Below are 15,873 nucleotides of genomic sequence, written 5' to 3' on the forward strand. Positions count from 1 at the left end.
ACGTTCTAGAAGAACCGGGCACTCTTGAGTTTTTTGAGATTCCATTTGGAATTCCCGAAGAAGCAACAATGGCCTCGGCTCCTATGAGGGACAATTTGGCTCCAAAGAAGGTGGTGAACCCAAGTATTGTCAAGCCACCTATTCAAGCAAATAACTTTGATGTGAAGGCTACTTTGTTGCAACTAGTCCAAAGAAACCAATTCGGAGGGGGAGCTACTGAAAACCCTAATGAACATCTTAATTATTTCTTGGATAGTTGTGACATGTATAAGGCAAATGGAGTGTCGGAGGATGCAATCCGCCTTAGGCTCTTTCCTTATTCCTTGAGGGGGAGTGCTAAGGAATGGTTGAAAAGTTGTGAGACCGATTCTCTTAGGACTTGGGATAATGTCTCTAAGGCCTTCTTAAACAAGTACTTCCCACCACAAAGGACCGGAAGAATCAAGAGTGAGCTTCAAGGCTTCACCCAACATGATGATGAGACCCTTTATGAGGCATGGGAAAGGTATAAGGGACTCCCAAGGTTGTGTCCTCATCACAGAATCAGAGATGATGAGTTGATAAACAACTTCTACGAGGGGTTGAGCAATGAGATGAAAATGAACCTAGACTCCGGCTCAGGAAAAGGGGCACTAGACAAAATTGATCACAAGACGGCCAAGGAGCTTATTGAGGAAATGGCTTCCCGTACTTTTCATTGGAACAATGATAGGCATAAAAGGAAGGGAAAGTCAACCGTTGAGTCGACTAACAATGTTGAGGTCAAAGGGTTAATAGAAGAGCTCAAGCAACAAGTTGCTTTGATGAGCTCAAGCAACACCTCTAGCAACTCTTCATCTACTAGGAACCAAGTGTATTGTTGTGAAATTTGTAGAGACCAAGGACATCCACCAAATGAGTGTCCTTTGATGGGGGGAGAGGGTAATTATATGGAGCAAGTGAATGGAGTGTGGGAATGAAGTCCGGTAAAGCAAGCATTCAACAACAATCAATACCACCCCGGAATGAGAGCCCGCCCAAATTTTTCCTATGGCTCACAAAATGTCCAAAACCCCACTTTCCAACAAAAATCACAATTTACACCAAACTTCCAAGCCCAAAAGCCAAATACAACATTTAACCAAGGACCACCGAGTTTCCAAGGAAGATCCCTCCAACCAAGACCACAATTCTAACCACTCAATCAACCAACCAACCCACCATTTCAACAATCCACCCAACCTAAATCAAACTTGGAGCTCATGATGGAGCAATTATTGAATACTCAAACCCAATTCATTGCTCACTCTAACCAAAAACAAGAGGATACAACAAATTCTATCAACTAATTGAGAACTCAAGTGCAAGCCTCCCAAAGAATGACGGATAATCAAATCTCTCAATTGGCTTCTCAAATGAGTCAATTGCAAGCCTCAGATGGAAAGTTTTCGGGCAAAACCGAGGAGAATCCAAAAACCATAAATGCTATACATTTGAGGAGTGGTAGAGAGTTGGAGGACCGGGTATTCATCAAGAGGAGAAAGAGTAGTAAACCGGATATTGTGGTTGAACAACCAAAGGTGAATGAAGAAAAAGGGGTTGAAGATGATCTAGTAGAGGTTGTTGTGGAAACTCCAAAGGTAGTTGGTGAACCTACAAAAATTGTTGAAAAACCCAAGCAACACCTTGTGAGAACATATGTGCCACCAATTCCTTTTCCACAAAGGTTGGCAAGGGTAAAACTTGAACAAAAATATGGAAAATTCATGAACATGATGAAGGGAATTAACATTTCCATGCCTTTCATTGATGCCATCAAGGAGATACCAACCTATGGTAAATTCTTAAAGGAGTTGATTTCTAACAAGAATGCCATGCAACCATCTACGGTGAATTTGTATAAGGAATGTAGTGCCATTCTAATGAATGAGGTACCCCGAAAGCTTGAAGATCCGGAGAGTTTTTTCATACCATGCACAATTGGGAACGTTCATATTGAGAGAGCCTTGTGTGATTTGGGGGCAAGCATTAGTCTCATGCCTCTCAAGATTTTCAATAAATTGAAGGATTATGAGCTCTTGCCAACAAGAGTTTTTTTACAACTTGCGGATAGGTCGGTAAGATATCCAATTGGTCTTGTGGAGGATGTCCCACTCAAAGTGGGCAAACTTGAGTTCCCTTGTGATTTCTATGTGATGGACATCCCCGAAGATTCAAACATTCCCATTATATTAGGGCGCCCTTGCCTTGCCACGGGGGGTGCCATGATTGATGTGAAAAATGGGAAGCTTTCTCTTCAAGTTGGTGAAGAAAAGGTGGAGTTCTCTTTGAACAAAGCTATGAAAGAACCTTCGGAAGCAAAGTCTTGCTACATGATTGATATGGTAGAAGAATGGGTTGACATGAAAAGATTTGAAGAGGACAAGAGCTTACATGGATTTCTTGAGGGTAAGGTAAAGGATTGCAAGGAGCACCGGGAATATGCTTTGGCTATGGATTCAACAATTGAAGAAGACCCAAACAAGGAATTTGAGAGCTTGAGAAGGGATGGTAAAAAAGAGGAGAGATCCACGCCTCCTCAAGTGGAGTTGAAACCTTTTCCCTCTACTCTTAAACATGCTTTTATTGGCCCTAATGACACATACCCTATTATTGTCAATAGTGCACTCAATGACACCGAACTTCAAAAATTACTTGATGTTGTGCGAAAATTTAAGGATGTCATTGGGTATTCAATTGAGGATATTAAGGGAATTAACCCTTCTTTTTGCACTCACCGCATTCACTTGGAGGATGAGGGTGCATCTTCCATTGAGCCTCAACGCCGCCTTAACCCCGCAATGAAAGAAGTGGTAAGGAAGGAGGTGTTGAAGCTCTATGATGAAAGTATCATTTACCTTATCTCCGATAGTGCATGGGTGAGCCTGGTGTATGTTGTATCAAAGAAGGGCGGGGTCACGGTTGTTACAAATGACAAGAATGAGCTAATTTCGACAAGAATTACAACAGGTTGGAGAATGTGTATAGACTATAGACGCCTCAACAAGGCGGCTAGGAAAGACCATTTCCCCCTTCCTTTCCTTGATCAAATGTTGGAGAGACTTGCCCAACACTCTCATTTTTGCTACCTAGATGGGTTTTTGGGGTTTTTCCAAATTCCGATTCACCCCAATGATCAAGAAAAGACCACTTTCACTTGCCCGTTTGGCACCTTTGCTTATAGGCGCATGCCCTTTGGGCTATGCAATGCGCCGGCCACATTTCAAAGATGTATGCTAGCTGTATTTTCCGAATATGTTGAGGATATAATGGAGGTATTTATGGATGATTTTTCCATCGTAGGCACCTCATTTGATGGATGTTTAGCTAATTTGAGCAAGGTCTTAAAGTGGTGTCAAGAAACCGGTCTAGTCTTGAATTGGGAGAAATGTCACTTTATGGTGACATCCAGGGTTGTTTTGGGTCATGTTGTGTCAAGTAGAGGCTTAGAAGTGGATCAAGCCAAGGTTGAAGTGATTAAAACCCTACTCCCTCCCACAAATGTCAAATGGGTTAGAAGTTTTCTAGGGCATGCCGGTTTCTACCGGAGATTTATCAAGGATTTTTCCTTGATTGTCCGACCCTTAACATTGTTACTTGGAAAGGATGTGCCCTTTGAGTTTACTAATAAATGTTTGAATGCTTTTAATAGGTTGAAGGAAGCTCTCATCACCGCCCCAATTATGCAACCTCCCACTTGAGGGGAACATTTTGAGTTGATGTGCGATGCTAGTGATGTAGCGGTGGGAGCGATGCTTGGACAAAGAAAAGATGGCAAACTTCATGCCATATATTATGCAAGCAAAACTTTGGATGAAGCTCAAGAAAATTACACCACTACCGAAAAGGAGCTTTTAGCGGTCATTTATGCTATGAACAAGTTCCGTTCTTATTTGGCGGGCTCTAAAGTAATAGTACATACCGATCATACGGCGTTGAGGCATTTGCTAATAAAAAAGGAATCAAAACCCCGCTTGATCCGGTGGATACTTTTGCTACAAGAGTTTGATATTGAAATAAGAGACAAGAAAGGTGTGGAGAATGTAGTAGCCGACCATCTCTCTCGGCTATTCAATGAGAACGTGAAAGATGGGCTACAGATTGATGATTCCTTGCCGGATGATCAATTATTCGCACTTGCTCTAATGGATGTCCCTTAGTATGTGGAATACGTCAACTACTTGGTATCCGGGGTCATCCCACATGACTATGACTCCCATAAGAAGAAGAAGTTTTTTCACGATCTTAAACAATACTTTTGGGAGGAACCATGTCTTTACAAGTCATGTGCGGATGGGATAATTAGAAGATGCATTCCAAATGAAGAGGTTAAGCAAATAATTTCTCATTGCCATTACATGCCTAGTGGAGGACACGAGAGCTCGAGAAAAACCGCCGCTCGAATTCTTCAATGTGGTTTTTATTGGCCAACCTTGTTCCACGACGTAACTACTTATGTGAAAGGGTGTGAAAAATGCCAAAGAAGTGGCGGGATTTCAAGGAGGCACGAGATGCCCATGAACTACATGCTAGAGGTTGAATTGTTTGACGTATAGGGGATTGATTACCAAGGCTCATATCCTTCGTCTTATGGGTATGAGTACATACTAGTAGCGGTGGACTACGTGAGTAAATGGGTAGAGGCAATTCCTACCAAGACACGTGATGCCAAGTCGGTTGGCAAATTCTTGAAGAATACAATTTTCCCACGATTTGGAGTGCCAAGGGTGCTTATAAGTGATAGAGGTTTACATTTCCATGAGAAGACCTTTGAGGCTTTGCTCAAGAAACATGGGGTTCAACATAGGAGAAGTCTTGCCTATCACCCCCAAGCAAATGGGCAAGCCGAGGTCTCTAACCGGGAAATTAAGTCCATACTTAAGAAGACCGTGGCAAAATCACGAAAGGACTGGTCAATGAAGCTAGATGATGCTCTATGGGCGTACCGTACCGCCTACAAAACTCCGATTGGCACTTCGCCTTTTAGGTTGGTGTATGGTAAGCCTTGTCATCTCCCCGTTGAGTTGGAACACCGCGCCTTTTGGGCCGTAAAGTTCTTAAATTATGACTTGAAGGAAGCGGGAGAGAAGAGGCTTTTTGACATGAATGAGTTGGAAGAATTTTGCCTCAATGATTATGAAAGTTCGAGAATATACAAGGAAAGAACGAAGAAATTTCATGACAAGGCAATTCTAAGAAGAGAGTTTCAAATAGGGGAGTTAGTTCTCATATTCAATTCAAGATTCAAGCTATTTTCCGGGAAACTCAAGTCCAAGTGGTCGGGTCCCTTTACCGTGGTCCGCGTCTTTCCTTATGGATCGGTGGAGGTGACCGATGGGGACCAAACTTTCAAAGTCAATGGGCAACGGCTCAAGCACTACGTAGCTGGGTCACCCATATTGAAGAACATAAGTTCCATTGAAACTTACCTTTCCCATCCTTGAATGTAATTCATGACTTGGTCGAGCCTACGACGTAAAACAAGGGCGCTACTTAGGAGGCAACCCATGGATTTTGTAAATATCATGCATATTTAGCTAGACAATGAGGAATTTGGAAGCATCATACTTGGCACAACGGGGTTGGTGTTGGAGTCTAGGAGGTATTCCGATGAATTAATTGTGTTTGGGAGAGTCCATTTTTGAAATGTGCCATCATTGAAATTTTTTTTATGCTTGAAGCAATAAGTATGTCAAAAAGGGATCTGAGCCTGTAAGCAGGCGGCCAGTCTATGACCGGCTCAGATCCCGCTGGAACTTTTGGACATAATTCAAGTTAGCAAGAGTGGAGAAATTGAGAAAAAGGGGTCCCAGCCGGTCCACCGGCGGACGGTCTATGACCGGCTGATAACCCGCTGTAACTTTGGTTGAAAAATTACGAAGAAGGACTCCCAGCCGGTCGGCCGGCAGCCGTTCCGCCGGCTGAGAGTCACATCATGAGCTGGGAAGCTGGAGGAAGTTGGAAAGGACTCCCAGCCGGTCGGCCGGCTGAGAGTCACATCATGAGCTGGGAAGCTGGAGGAAGTTGGAAAGGACTCCCAGCCGGTCCGCCGGCTGAGAGTCATATTGCACTTAGAATTTTTTTCGAAAAAAAGGAGAGAGGGGTCCCAGCCGGTCAACCGGCGGCCAGTCCAAACCGGTGCAAAACTCGTTGGAACTTTTGCAAAAAATAAAAAAAAACTCAAGGGATACAGCCGGTCGACCGGCGGCCGGTCCCAGACCCCTTACCCGACTCCCTTATCCCCTCTCAACCACTCATTTTTTTACCACTTTCTAAAAATCACACACTCTCTCTCTCTTCAAACACAAACACATCTTCATCCACTTCTCCACACCAACTCATCCCCAAATCATCAAAATCATCTAATCCTCCATTTTTTGAGCTAAAACTTCCTTTTAACCATATATTATCACTCCAAACTCCATTTTTCATCACAAAAACACCAAAAAACACAAAACATCGTCACTTCCAAGTCTAGGGTTTGGAAAATCCGAAAATTCAACATCCATTTTTGGGTAAGTTCTTCACTCTAACTTTGTTTATTTAAGGTTTAATTGTCTTTTTAAGCCTTTTTGGTGGAAAAATTGGAGTTTTTGACTTGGGTTATTAAGGTAAGTTAACTATTTGAGATAATGGCACCAAATAAGAGAGCTAGAGCCGATGCTAGCACTAGTGGAGCGGAGATAGCACCCGACCCAACCTTCCCGGAGGTCAATTTCATTTCCGAGACACATAAGGTAAGGTTTTCTCACCTAAAATCTAGTGAAATTATCCCTACTAGATTTATTTGTCGCAATACCTTGAGAAGGTTAGGATGGGATACCAAATGTGAGACTTTATTTAATGGGGTCGGGATGGGAGCTATGTACAAATTGCATCGCCAAACGTTTGCTAGGATTACACTTGAATTTTTGTCCTCCCTTGAAGTGGAGAAAAATAAGAACACAAGTAAGATAACCGGTATATCCTTTCGGTTAATGAACAAGACTATTCAAATGACCCTTGAGAGATTTGGGAGAATTTTTGGGTTGCCTAGTACGGGAAGCCACCTTCCCCCGACTAGGTATGATCAAAAGGAGTTGTGGAAAGCGATTTCGGGTGAAAGTATTGATGATGAACCAAAAATTAAGGAACACCATATTCATAGTCCTATTATCCGGACATGGCACCGCTCTATGGGGTGGACGATATTTGGGAGGCATGAGCCTCACAATATGTGTTCCGATGAGCTCTACATTCTTGGGAGCTACCTTAGGCAACACCCCAAGGCGTACCAAATAAATATTGCCCACCTCTTGATCCTCCATTTGCAAAAGCTTGGCATCAACATCCGAAACAATTCACCAATAGTGGTAGGGGGTTTGATAACCCAAATTGCCAAGGAGACCGTAGGATTTGTGGAATCACGACATCAACCGGTACAAGGGGTCACCATCATAGATAGTAACCATTTTACCTTACTTTTTTTACTTGGTATGATTGGGATGACAAGAAGACTTACCTCATGATTCGGAAGAGCTTGACCTCAATTGCTCTCCCAAATGCCGACATGGTTACCCTTGAACCGGACAAAGACAAGTATCTCCTTCCTATTGCAAACCCTACCACCCCTACCACTCGGCAAGTAGCCCGTAGCATTCTCTGCTACGGAAGAAATGCCCAAGGGCCAACCCAATCATCTTACAACTATGATGCCCCGCCCGAAACTGGCACATCTTCCTCCGCCCAACCCTCCCAATACCTACCCGTTGATCCGAAAGTGTGGGAGCTCATGGAGAGAATGAACCTTGGGGTTGGGAAGGTGCAATCCTCTTTAGATTATTTCCGCACCCACGTCGACAAAAGCTTTGAACAAGTCGACGACTCCTTGGGCCGAGCACACCAAAAAATTGATCGAATCTACGTGGATCAAGCCCTAGGAAACTACCCCCTCTATGAGGACTACGCTTCCCGGCGTATTGTCCCACCCGATGGCCCTTTTCCCTCTTACTTCAACTTACCAAATGGAGGGTACACACAACCGGGGATTTATGGAGGCCTCAACTTGAACCCCGACTACTATAGCACCCCTTCCTTCCAAACTAGTGGAGGATATAACTACAACCAAGGGGGTGGCTACGGTGGTTTTGGGGGGGCTTTGATGGCCAAGGAGGTTCGGGAGCGGGAGGTGATACAGTCGTTTAGTACCAAAAATAATATTTATAACCTAAGTACTACTAACAGAATCTAGTGGCAGTCAGGGTCGAACCACAGGGAGGAAGGGAATTTCAGTTGTTCTATATTTCAGTCCAGAAGTAACAAGTAAAGGTGGTGTTTTGAGTTGTTCTATACTAATGGCAATAAATGAACAATAAAAGAAACTGGATTAAATCAAATATAAAAAGGGTGCTAAGATGGTCGGTTCACTATAGCTGCGATGGCACAAAATCCTAGGTAAGTCTGAAATAAAGTCGGGTAGATGGGTAAATAACAAGTCCTCTCAGTCCAAGTTAACCAGTAGCTCCTTTCGGCCTATGCTACTAGCCCCTAAGTCTCACTAATGCTAGCTCTCGCACTGAAAAGTGATTCTTAAAGCCTAAATTACCTGTCTTTCGATCTTAGCAATTTAGTCGTTCTAATTCATTAATTATTTCCCTCCCCTGTCTCTCGATCTTAATGGGTTGGTCAATACTAAGCATTTAACAAATAGCCTCTCGGTCTCGCTGTCAAATATTGCTATTAATAAATTAAAAAACGATGCTAATCATACACGCGTCAGTCGATCGACCACTATAGGCAGTCGATCGACCAACTAGCACAGTCGATCGACCAGAGAAGCCAGTCGATCGACTGATGCCCTAATTCAGGTCGCCTAATTTTACGCCATCTACGCCATAGATCCCCTACATCCTAGCACAAGGTATTTTAGCTACTCATACTTGCGATAAAAACAACAATGAAATTAACGAACAAAGATATTGAATGCATGATTAAACTAACGAAACAAGCAATTAACATGAGACGATAAATTGGCTTTTGGGAAACTACTTTAACAATTCTAAACTATGAATGAAATAAAGTAGTAAACTGAAATTGGAACAAAGAAATACCGAATGGAATTGCAGAGAAAGGAAGAATCCGAAAAACAAGAACGAAGGCAAAAGTGACTTTTATTGAAGGAAATTAAACTAAAGAACCCTAAAATTTTGATGATGAAAACTCGATAAAAAAAAACTGGATCCATATTCTGAAAACTAAGCTACGTTATATAGGAATATCGCGCAACTTCTTATTCCTAAACCTAATATACAATGGGCTTAAGCTAAATCTCGTCTTTAAATTCTCGTCAGACTCGTGGAGTGGTCGATCGACCACTAGACCCAGTCGATCGACCAAGTATAGCTGAACAAGTAGCTTTCGATACTCGTGGTCTGGTCGATCGACCAAAAGTACCGATCGATCGACCAAAGATCTTTGTCTGAGAATGCATTCGACGAATTCTACAGCGCGCACCGATCTTAAAACAGCTGCCATTTCTTCGTTACTTGGTCAAATCAGGCGTTCTACGCGGCGTTGGAAAGCTAAGAGGATAAACTTTCACCTCCAATTAGAATCACTCGATTATCTGCTCTAGAACTCGAGATATAGCCATATGAAATAGCCTGCAATGTCGTGAGGTGCTTCTTTGCTTGTTAAACTCGTACGCACCCATGCTTTTGCTATCTTCAGGCCTTGAAATGCATTCTAAACTTCAAGTCCGAGTCAAATACTCATGTCCTTCCTAAGCTTAGCTTCCGGGGTCAAGATTTAGTTCATTTTCTACTCATTTCCGCAATAGTCTGCAATATTACATGAAAAGGCGGAAGTCGACGAAAAGGGGCAAATAGTAGAATAAACTACTAATAATAGACATAAAATGCGTGGAAATAAAGATGTAAAACATCATATTATAGACACGCATCAAACTTCCCCAAACCAAACCTTTGCTTGTCCCCAAGCAAACTAAATGCAAAACTAAATCTAGATAGAAAGGAGCAAAACATGGACAAACTGAAAATCGTCTACTTAAACCAATTTAATGCATATGAATCAACTACTAATAGCGCAATGTAAAGCAAACGAATTTATGCATATTCCAAAAAGATGTTGAACGTTTGACTTTGCAAGACTTTCAAGATTGGGCTCTCCCGGGTCACTCTTCTCTCAACAAAGCAAATGGTAAGCAATTTATACGTAAGAGAGAAAGAGACAAAAGTCGCTCACCTAGACTCACCCAACATGATCATGCATGCAATATAGTATGATAAGTAATTCTAGCTACCGTGAACATACATTCCAACCATTCAGGGTCCATCACATGCCGAATACTTGCAAAGATTTGGATAAGTGAGGCTATGGGTAAGAAAGGGCAAAACGATATGGGAATGAGAGGGAAATAGCCAAGCTAGCATCCTATCAAACCGAATACATACATCCACTTCTAACTCAATGAAATAAGCTCAAATGCCTTAATGAATTAGGCAAACACTTCACTAATCCAAACTCAATACTCCTCATAGAATATAAATCGCAACATAGGAGTCAAATAACTCAATTTATTTATTTTTTTCTTCTTCTTCTTCCTTTGTCGTTTCTTTTTCTTTTCTTTTCTTTTCTTTTTTCGTTTTTTTTTTTCTTTCGGCAGTCACTTTTTTTCAATTTCTTCATTTTTTCTTTTTCTTCTTCCCCTTCATTCATTATTCTTCCCCTTCATTCATTACCAACTTCATAGAGTGCAAATCGAGCCAAAATTGATACAATACAACGAATACCACTAAAACTACTAAACTAGCTCAGCAAAGGGTAGGCTAAGTTTATGGATTGTAGCTAAAGGGTCAACTGGCAATTTTTGGCTAATGTGAAGCTAATGGGTAAAATGAATAAAAGGGATTTTCGCAAATATTCTCCAAACATGCAATACCAACCACTAACCCGAATGTATGCAGGCAAAAAGAAATTAAATGTCATACTTGTGCAAATTAATGTTACACGATATGCAGGGAGTAACTACTCACAAACCTAAATGAAACCGGTCATGAATGACACCAGTTTATAAGGCTCTAATTCCTCAGAAAGTTTTGTAGTTTGCCAAAATTTCAAGTCAAGTCTAATTGTTCAACAAATTTTGAAACGAAATTCGAGATATTGCAAAAACTCTTGCTAAAAGATGTGATAAATGCAGGGTTTAAGCAAATGACAACTATCAGTAATGAATACTCCAATCTGACTCAACCTAACATGCAAAATTAAACGTGAAATTTTTGAATTTTTGAAATTTTTCGAATTTATTTTTTTTGAAATTTTGTATATATGGAAAATAAAAAACAATGTAAGACAAAAATGTAAACGTGAATGCAAAACAGAATGAAATGCAACGCAAAACCCTTCCCCAAACCAAATCACACAATGCCCTCATTGTGCGAAATCATGTGTATAAATAAGCAAAGGAAATTGGGATTTTGCGATAAGAAACTAAATAAGACATGAAATTGGGACTCGGAAACTTACAAGACTTTAAGCGCAGCAAAAAGGAAACCTCCCCAAACCAAAGACGAGCTAGGAGGTTTGAGAGCTATGATGCTACCAATAAGTACCTGAAAAGACAGAAAATACCACACATAAAACGAGAAAAACAAAATTGGGACGGTAAAATTATGTGCGAAATAATAAAAACAGAAGAAAACAGAAATGAAGCGGAAAATAAAGTGAAGGGAATACTCCTTGACTCCGCAAATCGATCAAACACAGCAGGGGAATGATCGAAAACAGGTACAGCAGCTCTGGGCGGTCGATCGACCACATCACCCAGTCGATCGACCAGAGTGAACAGGAACAGAAGCTCCTGGAAGTCGCAATCCGGTCGATCGACCAAAAGGACCAGTCGATCGACCACTATACCTGAGCAGAAGCTTTGTTTTCTTCGAAATTAACTCAATAAATTGAGTTAATATGGTCTAGAACCTGCAAATGCACATAAATAACGCGCCCAAAAATTGCGCACAACCCAAAGTAATAGTTTAAAGCATAAATAAATCCTAAGCAAACTTATAAAAGTGAAGTCTCGTGCAAACCAAAAACAGTAAAAAGTCTTAAATACGATAAATTGTCTTAAAAACTCAAGCATTAAATTATTTATCCGCGAAAAACGTGGGATAACTCCGACCATGGCCTTTGGCTAGATGCAGTCGCCTCAGCGATACTAATCTCAGCAGATGGAGACCACCCATCTCCGTCATCTAGGTAACTAAATGGATTGTCAGCAGCTCTAGCCCTCCATGCTCTAGTATCGTCCGACTCATCGAACTCCATATCATACTCCATGCCTCGCTCTGACTTCTTCAAAGCTGGAAAATCAGGCGGCTCTTTCTTCCCCAAACCAGCTCCTGAAATAGTCAAAGCAGCAAAATCTTCCTCCATCTTGCTCCCAATCTGGGGCGGAGGTGTTAGAGTAGAAATAAGGGTAGGAATAAAAAATGGGACATCATCAATATGCAGTCGATAGTGTACCTCATCTGCCGATTTCTGGAGCCGCTCAGGAAATGGAGGCTTTATCGACAACTTGGCCCGCTCTTCTACTTCCTTCCTTGAAACATCCTTTGAATTAAGGACCTTGTCCTTATCAACACGTGGAAGCGACTTCATGGCTCGCTCTATGAACGACACGTCAATAACTCGGGCCGAAGTATCACGTAAATCGACAATATCGGACTTGTCCATGTTCAAAACCCTCGTCACATCATCATTAGCTGTCGAATTTTGCAAATCAAATGACGGTTTTGCGTTCTGCTCAGGTATACTGGTCGGTCGACCAGTGGTGTTGGTCGATCGACCATGAGCACTGGAAACGTGATCTCTTTCTGCATCAGAAATTTTAACAAGCTTCTCCATATTTCCCGAATCCTTTCCTTGCTGATTAGCCGCTAAGATTGCTATTTGGCTTTCAATTTTCACCATATGGGCCATAAGAGCTTGGACTGCCGTTCTCAATTCTGCAATCTCATTGGTGTCATGAACCGAAGCATTCTGCTCTGAATTTTCTTGCTTCAATTGTGCCACCTCAAGCTTTTCAGATTGAGCATTAACAGAAGCCTCAAGTGCCGCAACAGTACTCATCTCTACACTTGCTTTCGCTTGTTGTCTACTCTCCGACTTGTCAGATTTTTCATTCTGAGCTTCAAATTGTGCTATAATTCTGAAGACCTTAGACATCTTGGTGAAAGAATCAAAGGTACTCAAGCCTTCCCTTTGATGTTCTCCTTCTAAAATCCTGCTTAGATAAGACCTGAAAGACCTATAAAAACAAAACTAAAGGAAAAAGATGAGACCTGCCTCAAGGAATAAATCCCCTGAGGCTAAAGACAGACTAAAATAAAAACAACTAAAACTAGCGCTACAAGAACAACGGCGCCAAAATTTGATCTGATCGTTTAGTACCAAAAATAATATTTATAACCTAAGTACTACTAACAGAATCTAGTGGCGATCAGGGTCGAACCACAGGAGGAAGGGAATTTGATTGTTCTATATTTGATCGAAGTAACAAGTAAAGGTGGTGTTTTGAGTTGTTCTATACTAATGGCAATAAATGAACAATAAAAGAAACTGGATTAAATCAAATATAAAAAGGGTGCTAAGATGGTCGGTTCACTATAGCTGCGATGGCACAAAATCCTAGGTAAGTCTGAAATAAAGTCGGGTAGATGGGTAAATAACAAGTCCTCTCAGTCCAAGTTAACCAGTAGCTCCTTTCGGCCTATGCTACTAGCCCCTAAGTCTCACTAATGCTAGCTCTACTTTGAAAAGTGATTCTTAAAGCCTAAATTACCTGTCTTTCGATCTTAGCAATTTAGTCGTTCTAATTCATTAATTATTTCCCTCCCCTGTCTCTCGATCTTAATGGGTTGGTCAATACTAAGCATTTAACAAATAGCCTCTCGGTCTCGCTGTCAAATATTGCTATTAATAAATTAAAAAACGATGCTAATCATACACGCGTCAGTCGATCGACCACTATAGGCAGTCGATCGACCAACTAGCACAGTCGATCGACCAGAGAAGCCAGTCGATCGACTGATGCCCTAATTCAGGTCGCCTAATTTTACGCCATCTACGCCATAGATCCCCTACATCCTAGCACAAGGTATTTTAGCTACTCATACTTGCGATAAAAACAACAATGAAATTAACGAACAAAGATATTGAATGCATGATTAAACTAACGAAACAAGCAATTAACATGAGACGATAAATTGGCTTTTGGGAAACTACTTTAACAATTCTAAACTATGAATGAAATAAAGTAGTAAACTGAAATTGGAACAAAGAAATACCGAATGGAATTGCAGAGAAAGGAAGAATCCGAAAAACAAGAACGAAGGCAAAAGTGACTTTTATTGAAGGAAATTAAACTAAAGAACCCTAAAATTTTGATGATGAAAACTGATAAAAAAAAAACTGGATCCATATTCTGAAAACTAAGCTACGTTATATAGGAATATCGCGCAACTTCTTATTCCTAAACCTAATATACAATGGGCTTAAGCTAAATCTCGTCTTTAAATTCTCGTCAGACTCGTGGAGTGGTCGATCGACCACTAGACCCAGTCGATCGACCAAGTATAGCTGAACAGTAGCTTCTGATACTCGTGGTCTGGTCGATCGACCAAAAGTACCAGTCGATCGACCAAAGATGCTGTACAGTAATGCATTCTGACGAATTCTACAGCGCGCACCGATCTTAAAACAGCTGCCATTTCTTCGTTACTTGGTCAAATCAGGCGTTCTACGCGGCGTTGGAAAGCTAAGAGGATAAACTTTCACCTCCAATTGGAATCACTCGATTATCTGCTATAGAACTCGAGATATAGCCATCTGAAATAGCCTGCAATGTCGTGAGGTGCTTCTTTGCTTGTTAAACTCGTACGCACCCATGCTTTTGCTATCTTCAGGCCTTGAAATGCATTCTAAACTTCAAGTCCGAGTCAAATACTCATGTCCTTCCTAAGCTTAGCTTCCGGGGTCAATATTTAATTCATTTTCTACTCATTTCCGCAATAGTCTGCAATATTACATGAAAAGGCGGAAGTCGACGAAAAGGGGCAAATAGTAGAATAAACTACTAATAATAGACATAAAATGCGTGGAAATAAAGATGTAAAACATCATATTATAGACACGCATCAGGAGGCTACCACACCAACATCACTATGGATGCTCCATATAACCCTCATGATAACGTAGGAGGGGTTGTTGGTGGTGGTGGTTATGGCGGTAGTGGAAGTGGGTTCGGGGTGGAAAACAACATCTATGAAGGTAGTGGATTTGATGTGGATGATGATGGGTATGGCGGGAGCGGTTTTGATGCTCTTGATAGTGGTTATGGTGGGAGTGGAAGTGGTTATAGAAACTATGGTTACCAAGGCGGCTATAATGATGGAGGCCGTGGTAAAGGAAAATTTGTTGCTGAAGTAGATGATGATGATGATGAAGAAGAAGAAGGGGAAAAAAGAACAAGTTGACTATGGCTCGGATCTCGATTGAGCCTTCATCTTTGCTCCCACCTTGAAAAATCCAAAGCCAAGTATGATCTCTCCCTTAATCCAAAATTTCTCATTCATATTTAAATTTTTGTATGCATTTACCTTATATGTAATATATTTAGATTAGAAACTCATTTAGTTGCATTCATTTAGGCTTGCATTAGATTTAAAATTTGTAATATATCGTCCCATATAGGAATTGCATTCACCTAGTATACTTTGCATTGTATTTCAATATTGCATATAGATTAGATCATGCATTGCATGCCTATTTGAAAATCACAAAAAATTGAAAAAT

At 41.2% G+C, this 15,873-nt stretch overlaps 1 protein-coding gene and 1 non-coding gene across 2 annotated transcripts; one reads left to right on the forward strand and one right to left on the reverse strand.

Annotated features, from left to right (window-relative positions):
- Positions 1–437: 437 nt before the first annotated feature.
- On the reverse strand, positions 438–544 carry LOC141624953 (small nucleolar RNA R71). The gene has a single exon (XR_012534756.1). It is a non-coding gene; the product is annotated as a small nucleolar RNA R71 (small nucleolar RNA).
- An 814-nt stretch (positions 545–1,358) lies between these two features.
- Positions 1,359–5,462, forward strand: LOC141617078 (uncharacterized). Its single transcript, XM_074434247.1, has 2 exons — positions 1,359–3,293; positions 4,575–5,462. Exons 1-2 carry the CDS (start codon positions 1,359–1,361, stop codon positions 5,460–5,462), a joined length of 2,823 nt encoding a protein of 940 aa, XP_074290348.1.
- The last annotated feature ends 10,411 nt before the right edge of the window (positions 5,463–15,873 follow it).

The sequence above is a fragment of the Silene latifolia genome, chromosome X, assembly GCF_048544455.1.
Source record: "Silene latifolia isolate original U9 population chromosome X, ASM4854445v1, whole genome shotgun sequence".
NCBI classification, from domain to species: Eukaryota; Viridiplantae; Streptophyta; class Magnoliopsida; order Caryophyllales; family Caryophyllaceae; genus Silene; species Silene latifolia.